The sequence below is a fragment of the Cherax quadricarinatus genome, chromosome 1, assembly GCF_038502225.1.
Source record: "Cherax quadricarinatus isolate ZL_2023a chromosome 1, ASM3850222v1, whole genome shotgun sequence".
Classification (NCBI taxonomy): Eukaryota; Metazoa; Arthropoda; class Malacostraca; order Decapoda; family Parastacidae; genus Cherax; species Cherax quadricarinatus.
The window spans coordinates 94,381,481-94,392,226 of NC_091292.1; the positions used below are offsets into that span (position 1 = coordinate 94,381,481).

General features: G+C 40.0%; 1 protein-coding gene across 4 annotated transcripts in view; it reads right to left on the reverse strand.

The window, feature by feature from the left end:
- Window positions 1-9,777, reverse strand: part of LOC128686035 (uncharacterized) — a 43,268-nt gene extending 33,491 nt beyond the window's left edge. Inside the window, exons 1-4 of one of the 4 annotated variants that reach the window (XM_070084416.1) lie at window positions 9,638-9,777; window positions 8,800-8,987; window positions 7,421-7,730; window positions 3,559-3,727 (exon numbers count right to left, since the gene is read on the reverse strand). In XM_070084416.1, the coding sequence (XP_069940517.1) occupies window positions 3,559-3,727; window positions 7,421-7,730; window positions 8,800-8,965 (645 nt within the window). In that variant the 5' untranslated portion in view covers window positions 8,966-8,987; window positions 9,638-9,777. The other 3 variants (XM_070084435.1, XM_070084430.1, XM_070084420.1) reach the window with 3 other exon arrangements.
- Window positions 9,778-10,746: the final 969 nt, after the last annotated feature.

The following is a 10,746-nucleotide window of genomic DNA, read 5'->3' on the forward strand; positions in this document are numbered from 1 at the left end:
TCCCCTCACTTGCTCATACGAAATATTTCATAATATTCCATTTTAGTGCTTGCAACTACTAAATAAGCTACCATGGCTCCAAAGAAAGCTCCTAGTGCCAAGCCTTTGGTAAAGAGGTGAGAAATACGATTGAATTTAAGAAAATCATCATTGAACAATATGAAAGTGGCGTACGTATGGCCGAACTGGCCAGGATGTACAACGAACCCCATACAACTGTAGCTTCCATCGTGGCCAAGAAAAAGGAAATCAAGTAAGCTGTTGTTGCAAAGGGGGTAAATATGCTGACAAAAATGAGATCACCAGTACTCGAAGAGGTTGAGAAGTTATTATTGGTGTGGATAAACAAGAAACAATTAGCAGGAGATAGTCTTATGACGTCGATTATTTGTGAAAAGGCTAGGCAGTTGCACGACAATCTGGTAAAGAAATTGCCTGCAACGAGTACTGATATTTGTGAATTTAAGGCCAGCAAAGGTTGGTTTTAGAGATTTAAGAACCGTAGTGGCATACACAGTGTGGTAAGGCATGGTGAGGCTGCCAGTTCAGACCAAAAAGCAGCTGAAAAATATGTGCAGGAATTCGAGGAGTACATAGGGGCTGAAGGACTGAAACCTGAACAAGTGCTCAATTGTGATGAAACAGGCCTCTTTTGGAAGAAAATGCTAAAGAGGACCTACATTACTCAGGAGGAAAAGGGACTGCAAGGACACAAGCCTATGAAAGACAGGCTGACGCTCATGTTCTGTGCTAATGCTAGTGGGGATTTCAGAGTGAAGCCATTACTAGTGTACCATTCTGAAAATCCCAGAGTGTTCAGGAAAAACAATGTTATGAAGAGTAAATTGTGTGTGTTTTGGAAATCTAATAGTAAGGCATGGGTCACGAGGGAAATTTTCGTCGAGTGGTTCAATGAAGTGTTTGGCTCTAGTGTGAAGAATTACCTCCTGGAAAAGAAATTGGATCTCAAGTGCCTCCTAGTAATGGACAATGCACCTGCTAATCCTCCAAACTTGGATGACCTAATTCTGCAGAAGTTTGGGTTCATCACAGTAAAGTTCATGCCCCCCAAATACCACTCCTCTCCTCCAGCCCATGGACCAGCAGGTCATTGCAAACTTTAAAAAACTCTACACCAAAGCAATGTTTCAAAGGTGCTTTAATGTGACCTCAGACACTCACTTGACCCTAAGAGATTTTTGGAAAGAACACTTCAGTATTCTCCATTGCATAAGCCTTACAGGTAAGGCTTGGGAGGAAGTGACTACCAGGACTTTGAACTCTGCTTGGAGAAAATTGTGGCCAGATTGTGTCCACAAGAGGGATTTTGAAGGGTTTGGGGCTGACTCTGATGAGCCTATGTCAGTTGTTAAATCCATTGTGGCACTGGGGAGTTCCATGGGGTTGGATGTGAGTTTGGAGGATGTGGAAGAGTTGGTGGAAGACCACAATGAAGAGCTCACCACTGAGGAGCTGCAAGAGCTTCAGCAGGAAGATCAACAGATCGCAGCTCAGAATCTTGCTGCAGAGGAGGAAGAGAGATGGAAGAAGTTGCTTCCTTCAGAAATTAAGGAGATTTTTGAAATATGGGGTAAGATGGAAAAATTTATGGAGAAACATCACCCTGACAAGGCTGTTGCAAGCCATGTTGGCAACATGTACAGTGACAAAGTCTTGGCCCATTTTAGGGAAGTTTTAAAGAGATGCCAGAAACAGAGCTCTCTGGACAGTTATTTTGCTAGACAGGGCTCCAGTGACTCTCAAGGTGGTCCTAGTGGCATTAAGAAACAGAGAAGAGAAGTAACCCCAGAAAAGCACTTGGTGCCTGAGGTGTTGATGGAAGGGGATTCCCCTTCCAAAGAGTAACTAATGCAATTTGTCTCCTCTTCCAGTCTTCCATACACTAAGAAGAATCACCAATAAAGGTAAGTGTTATGCTGTTAATGTTTCATTCATCATGTCCCATTGTATTGTTTATGTACTACATCTATATATCATGTAAAAAATTTTTTGTTTTAGTACTTCTGGGTGTCAGGAACAGATTAATTGTATTTACATTATTTCTTATGGGGAAAATTGATTCGAAAATTGTAAATTTCGATAATAGTCACACTTCCAGGAACGGATTAATTGCGATAAACGAGGGACCACTGTACCTCCCTGGGCGGTTGCTGTCTACCAACCTACTACCTAGGAAATCTATAGCTTTTTTTTTTTTTCAACAAACCGGCAGGGTGGCCCAAAAAGAAAAACAAAAGTTTCTCTTTTCAAATTTAGTAATTTATACAGAAGGGGTTACTAGCCCCTTGCTCCCGGCATTTTAGTTGCCTCTTACAACATGCATGGCTTACGGAGGAAGAATTCTGTTCCACTTTCCCATGGAGATAAGAGGAAATAAACAAGAACAAGAACTAGAAAGAAAATAGCAGAAAACCCAGAGGGGTGTGTATATATATGCTTGTACATGTATGTGTAGTGTGACCTAAGTGTAAGAAGAAGTAGCAAGACGTACCTGAAATCTTACATGTTTATGAGACAGAAAAAAGGCACCAGCAATCCTACCATCATGTAAAACAATTACAGGTTTCCATTTTACTCTCACTTGGAAGGACGGTAGTACCTCCCTGCGCGGTTGCTGTCTACCAACCTACTACCTAGGAAAACTATAGTTATTCTCTATAAAATGTATTTTTTGTTAATATTTCCTATAAGAAATAATGTAAATCCAATTAATCCATTCCAGACACCCAAAAATCTTTCTTTCAATGCACCAGCCGTATCCCACTGAGGTGGGGTGGCCCAAAAGAAAAAACCAGTTTCTCTTTTTAAATTTAATAATATATACAGGAGAGGGGGTTACTAGCCTCTTGCTCCCGGCATTTTAGTCGCCTCTTACAACACGCATGGCTTACGGAGGAAGAATTCTGTTCCACTTCCCCATGGAGGTAAGAGGAAATAAACAAGAACAAGAACTAGAAAGAAAATAGAAGAAAACCCAGAGGGGTTTGTGTGTATATATATATGCTTGTACATATATGTGTAGTGTGACCTAAATGCAAGTAGAAGTAGCAAGACATACCTGAAATCTTGCATGTTTATGAGACAGACAAAAGACACCAGCAATCCTACCATCATGTAAAACAATTACAGGCTTTCGTTGTACATTCACTTGACAGGACGGTAGTACCTCCCTGGGCGGGTGCTGTTTACCAACCTACTACCTAGACACCCAAAAATATTAACAAAAAATACATTTTATAGGGAATAACTATAGTTTTGCATACAGACTAAAGCATTTGCTATTGTAATTTCTGTATGGGAATCCTTAACATACATAGAGAATTGGGAGCATATCACTTCTTTCACATTGCTAGACCACTTCATTATTCATGGTTATGTTACCTGTCAATGGATCTTGCAGATTATCTTCAAAGCCCAGTCTCAGACCAGGCTTTCTAGATTGGAAACAAAATATTACTGGATTAATAACTATTTATGTTGAAAGAGAGAGCCAAATAACACTAAAATATATGACATAGTACATTCATGCAAACAAACCTGCAGTACACTCTGGATAAGTTTAGACTCTGAAGGCACTTCTAATCTACACAGATATTTCAGTGTAGACATCAATTCATCAAGTTCCATCCGTCGTGTGGATCTATATATTTCGTGGCAGAGATCCCGAAAATCTTCTGTTTCACTTAGTATGGCTCCACTTTCAATTCTTAAAATAAAATATATGTAAAAAAATAATTTTGCAAATGATCTCACAAAAATTAATTTGAAAATAAAGTAAACACATAATAGCATAAAGCTCCAAAATAATTCGGACATTTAAACTACATAGCTGGACTCGAGTCCTGGAAATGGGAAGTACAATGCCTGCACTTTAAAGGAGAGGTTTGGGATATTGGCAGTTTGGAGGGATATGTTGTGTATCTTTATACATATATGCTTCTAAACTGTTGTATTCTGAGCACCTCTGCAAAAACAGTGATAATGTGTGAGTGAGGTGAAAGTGTTGAATGATGATGAAAATACAGTATTTTCTTTGTGGGGGGATTTTCTCTCTTTTTGGGTCACCCTGCCTTGGTGGGAGACGGCCGACTTGTTAAAAAAAAAAAAAATTTAAACTATTAATCTGATATATTCTTTCTCCACTGTACAGCAAGGTAATCAATAAAGAACCTGTACCAAGCATCATCATACACTTAGCATTCTTATTATGGTTCTCTCTAACAATTATTATGGTTCTCTCTAACAATTTTCAACTAGAAATTACACTTTATACAAAAAAAATTTCTATAATCAAGTTTTCCAAAATTACCAGAAAGAAAAATTTATTACAGCATATGTATCAGAGAGGTGTTGAATTATATACACACTCAGTATATTTTTTTTTTTTTCAACAAGTCGGCCGTCTCCCACCGAGGCAGGGTGACCCAAAAAGAAAGAAAATCCCCAAAAAGAAAATACTTTCATCATCATTCAACACTCAGTATATAAATACAGTAAATACAATCACAAAAGGTTAAAATATCCTGCATCAGTTAAAAAACATATTGTACATCAGACTGGAAATAGTAAAAGTGTCCTCCAAATTTCCACAGCTCCCTACAGGTACCCCAGTAACTTTAAAAACCTCAATGAGCGAGATAATAGAAAATGAGATAGGACTACAGAGTATATACAATGGTCTAAAAACAGGAAAACACAACCTCAATAATTTGTCACTCATGAAATTGTAATAACACGATTGCCATGGTTCAAGCCCCACCAGCTTCATGATTTGAACAATTAGTGAAAATACACAAGATAGAGAAAGAACGATACAGTAAAATTTTTAATCTATACAGACTATGGAAACATAAACACATATGCAGTTTAATGTGATCCTTTATTGGCAACGTTTCACCCACACATTGGGCTTTTTCAAGTCACACACAGATCTACCTGGGGTGGAAGGTACGGGAGTATTTATAGTCAGGTTCAGAATGTTGAGGTCAGGTAGAGAATGCTGCATCTGATGATCTACCGGGTGGGGTTATAGAGTCTTGGGTAGCTTGGCAGGGGTATTGGACAAGTTGTGAGTAGACCTTCTGCAGTGTTCTATGTTCTTATGTGGGATAGCGATGAAGAAGTTTCTTGGCGAGTGGTTCAGCTATGTTATAGAAGCCGTTGTTCTGGTTGAAATTGTTGGTTATAGAGATAAGCGAAGATTCCAGGATTCTTTGGCATTGAGTGTTGTCTTCTGTGGTGATAAGTCTTGAGTTTCTGTAGTTAAATGGTTGTGTGAATTGCGATGTTGTACACAGACATTCCTTGTATCGTCAGTCCTGCTTGCGTATTGGTGTTCTGAAATATGTGTTTGGAGGTCTCTTGATGTTTCCCCCACATATAATTTGTTGCAGTCATTACAAGGGATTATGTATACCCCTGCAGAGGATGGAAGCTTGTCCTGTCAACTACTGGTGATGTCCTTGATGGTCGTGGTTGTGGAGGTAGATACATGGAATGATGTATTGGAAAAGATGTCGGAAACATGTTTGGCAATGGAGTTGGTGGGGAGGACTATGTATCTCTTCTCGGCAGTGTCTTCTCTGGGTGTGTTGAAGATGTTTAATGCCCACTGTCTGCAGTCTCTGATGAAGTGACGAGGATAGTGGAGTTTAGAAAATACTTGTTCAATTATAGTGCATTCTTCCTCAAGGAACTCATTGCTGCAGATTCTGAGTGCGCGCAGGAAGAAGCCTATAATTACACCACGTTTAGTTTTGGTGTCATGGTGTGAGTAGAAGTGGAGAAGATCGTTTTGGTTGATTGGTTTTCGATAAACTTTAAAATGAAGTTCATGGTCAGTTTTGCAGAGAACATCAAGGAAAGGAAGAGTGTTGTCAACTTCTTCAAGTGTGAACTGGATTGAGGGCTCGACCTGGTTGAGCTTGTCTTGGAGAGCTTGAACGTTGAAGCGCCTGGGAGTTATGAGGAGAATGTCGTCAACATAACGGAGCCAGGTGACAGTCGAAGGAATACTGGTGGAGAAATGCTCGGCTTCCAGATGTTCCATGTATAAGTTCGCCAGGACGGCACTGAGTGGCGAGCCCATGGGTAGACCAAAAGTCTGTTGAAAGAGGTGATTTTCGAAAGAGAAACATGTAAAGCCGACACATAGTTCAACGAGGTCGATGAAATCGCTGGCTGGAATAGGAAGATCAAGTGAATCGTCAATTTTTCTGCGCAGGAGATCGATGGCTTGTGTAGTAGGTACTTTGGTGAATAGGGAAGTTACGTCAAGGCTGGAAAGTTTCTTGTTCCTGATGTTGATGTTGCAAATGCGATTGAGAAGATCACCCGAGTGTTTGAGATGTGCTGGACTGATAGTGCCCAAGAGTTTGGAGAGGTGTTTTGCGAGAATTCCCGAGAGTTGGTGGGGAGCACTGCCTATTCCCAAAGATATGGGCCTCAATGGGATACCAGGCTTGTGAGTTTTTGGTAGGCCGTACATTCTGGCAGGTCTGGTGTGCAGAAGTTTCTTCCCTTGTTCTGAGTTCCTCAGACTGCGGCAAGTCCTTTGAAGAAAAGTTTTAGTAAGGTTGTCCACTTGGTTAGTTGTGAGGGGTTTGTAGGTATCTGGGTCATTAAGTAGATTGAGCATTTTGTTCCTGTAGTCGTCAGTGTTCATGATAACAACACCACCTCCTTTATCAGCGGTGGTGACCCTGATGGTCGTGTCTTCTGCTAAACCTTTAAGTGCAATGATGTAACGTCGAGGTATGACTGGGGAGCTGCATGTAGAGATGGCTGCTGAGATGATGCCTTGAAGAAAACCTTTTTGGAAGTCGGAGTCATTGTGGCTGTAGTTTTTGGCGATGAAATTGAGGTCTTGTTTTGGTTTCGTAATTCCTGTTGCGAATTTGAGGCCTAAGCTGAGGGCTTAGGCCTCAGAAGCCTGAGCTGAGGGCTTAGGCCACAGAAGACAACACTCAATACCGAAGAATCCTGGAATCATCGCTTATCTCTATAACCAACAATTTCAACCAGAACAACGGCTTCTATAACAGTTGAACCACTCGCCAAGAAACTTCTTCATCGCTATCCCACATAAGAACACAGAACACTGCAGAAGGTCTACTCACAACTTGTCCAATACCCCTGCCAAGCTACCCAAAACTCTATAACCCAACCCGGTAGATCATCAGATGCAGCATTCTCTACCTGACCTCAACATTCTGAACCTGACTATAAATACTCCCGTACCTTCCACCCCAGGTAGATGTGTGTGTGACTTGAAAAAGCCCACTGTGTGGGTGAAACGTTGCCAATAAAGGATCACATTAAACTGCATATGTGTTTATGTTTCCATTGTGTCGGTATTTTATACCATTTATTTTCTTCTATACAGACTATGATGACTTACCCTTTACAAACAAGATTGCTTAGTTGTTTCAGCGTTTCCAGATAGTGGCGTACATTCATGACATCTCGATGACGTTTATAAGTATATAGTACGTCATGTGTTGTTTGAGACTCAGAGATCTTGGTTAATAACAGATCACTGTGATGCTTTTGTCGCTGACTAGGCAGCAAATGTTCAAGCTCATCTTCTGCCAGTTCACTGTCATCAGTCCTCTCAACTACAGATGCTACAGCATCTTCACCATGAGATTTGATTTCATCATCATCAACCTTGTTAATAATCAGCTTAGAAGGCTCAAAACTACTTGAATCTGTAATGAGAACAAGATTTAAACTTTGATGTAATAACACACAGATCAAATATAAAAAATGTTGCTCTCTTAATTGCAAGCAGTCCTGTCAACACATTTCATGCCTGCATGTTAATCTAGAGAATGAGAAGTGGCAACGAATATTACTACACTGTAATTATATAGACTCAATAAACATTTATGCACAGTAAACAAAAACTTTAAAATAATTTAAGGTAAGGTTGTATAAGACAAGAGAGATTTGTTTGGGATTTTTTTTTTCACTTTCCATCATGTAGAATACATTACTGACACTGGGGTTCGTCATGAGAGTTCAGTTCACTCAGATAAGCTGTGAGCAGTAAATTTTGGCCTAGATATAAGAGAATGGGTCTGAATGGCATGTTCATTGTATAAAAAAAAAAATTCCTGCCTCATGTGGTGTATGATGATTATTAAACGAAAACAGCATAATGACCTGCAGAATGGTGGACCCCGTTGCTTAAGTCATGTGACTGCAACCCCTCTATACAGTATATACAGGGTATACAAATCAATAACAGATACTTCATAACTTTTACAAGGATGGCATTCCTTTGTAAATTAGTTAAATTTTATGTTACATATAATACAAGTAACTAAAAAAGATGCATTATAATTTATCATATGTATATAAAAAAAGTGAAAACGATTAAAACAAAACAATATGTAGGGCAGAGGATCTCTTTGAGAAAACAATTTATAAGGCAGCAAAATGGTACTACAGTGGACCCCCGGTTAACGATATTTTTTCATTCCAGAAGTATGTTCAGGTGCCAGTACTGACCGAATTTGTTCCCATAAGGAATATTGTGAAGTAGATTAGTCCATTTCAGACCCCCAAACATACACGTACAAATGCACTTACATAAATACACTTACATAATTGGTCGCATTGGGAGGTGATCATTAAGCGGGCATCCACTGTATTTGCATTCAACAAAATGTTAATAAAAAATTTGCTTTTTCTGCATGTTACAGAACATAAAGTATGCAAATAAAACATTTTTCCCCTCCCATGAAAAATGTAGAATGACAGCCACATACTTACTCGAATACTGCCTGGTACTGAAGGTTATACTTTCTAGTCTTTTAATTAGTGACAAATTCTTGACTGCATTATACTCCTTCCTATAAAATCTTGAATATAAGCGGCCCTTTACTAGACTAGGATTGTTGTAAAGATTCTGAAGTAAAGATCTCAATATTCTAGACATCCTGTATAGTCATTTATTGAATCTGGAAAAAGAAGTTACATTAGAACATTCAGTAATGTATTAGACATGATACTGTATATGTACACTATGGATCTATACAAGTGTATATGCAGGTCTGGTTCTTTTTTTGTAGCTGTTTGATTCAAGGAAGGGGAGGGTAATTCAAATTCCTTGGATCAAGAACTCTTCACTAGAATCATTCTTATTCTTGGAGCACTAAACTCGTAAGGATAACACAGGTCCAGAAGAATGGAAGGTAATCAGGTTTGATCCCAGGAAGAGGAGGGCAGCACTAACTCCCTGGATCAAGAGCCCTTCACTTGTCAGGGCACAAGGTCACATGAAATGGCCCATCGGGTTTAATTATATTCACTGGGCAGCATTAAACCTGTATGGGTCATATAGCGCATGGGGAACTCACAAGCAATCAGGCTCAATCCAAGGAAAGAGAGGACAGGTCCAATTCCTTGGATCAAGAGCCCTTCACCGGCATCAACGCACCCTCGCTGAGGACTCTAAGTAAACTCAACACACACACACTCAGAGATATTTATCTATCAGGATACACACTGAGAGACACATCTATCACGATATATACAATGACAGATATACATCTGTCAGTATATGTATATATATATACACTGATATACATGAGAATATGAAAATGTTTACCACTGTGATGACGATGTTAACCTAGAACCGCAACCTCCCACCATTACTTCTAATGTCTATCGCTTCAGTTTATTAACCTTCTTCGGCAAAATCATTAATTTTAGGTGAAATATACAGTTTAATGTATTGTAATAAAAGTCTTCTTGTTTACCAATACCTATAGTTGCTTTATAATTCATTAATATAGAATAAAAAATAGGCAACTAGAAAAATGGTTCATCTTTTTCCTAGATGGCGCGAAAAGCTGAACTCTTCACCTGTGTTTACCTGGAGTTTACCTGGAGAGAGTTTCGGGGGTCAACGCCCCCGCGGCCCGGTCTGTGACCAGGCCTCCTGGTGGATCAAAGCCTGATCAACCAGGCTGTTGCTGCTGGCTGCACGCAAACCAACGTACGAGCCACAGCCCGGCTGGTCAGGAACCGACTTTAGGTGCTTGTCCAGTGCCAGCTTGAAGACTGCCAGGGGTCTGTTGGTAATCCCCCTTATGTATGCTGGGAGGCAGTTGAACAGTCTCGGGCCCCTGACACTTATTGTATGGTCTCTTAACGTGCTAGTGACACCCCTGCTTTTCATTGGGGGGATGTTGCATCGTCTGCCAAGTCTTTTGCTTTCGTAGTGAGTGATTTTCGTGTGCAAGTTCGGTACTAGTCCCTCTAGGATTTTCCAGGTGCATATAATCATGTATCTCTTCCACCTGCGTTCCAGGGAATACAGGTTTAGGAACCTCAAGCGCTCCCAGTAATTGAGGTGTTTTATCTCCGTTATGCGCGCCGTGAAGGTTCTCTGTACATTTTCTAGGTCAGCAATTTCACCTGCCTTGAAAGGTGCTGTTAGTGTGCAGCAATATTCCAGCCTAGATAGAACAAGTGACCTGAAGAGTGTCATTATGGGCTTGGCCTCCCTAGTTTTGAAGGTTCTCATTATCCATCCTGTCATTTTTCTAGCAGATGCGATTGATAATGTTATGGTCCTTGAAGGTGAGATCCTCCGACATGATCACTCCCAGGTCTTTGACATTGGTGTTTCGCTCTATTTTGTGGCCAGAATTTGTTTTGTACTCTGATGAAGATTTAATTTCCTCGTGTTTACCATATCTGAGTAATTGAAAT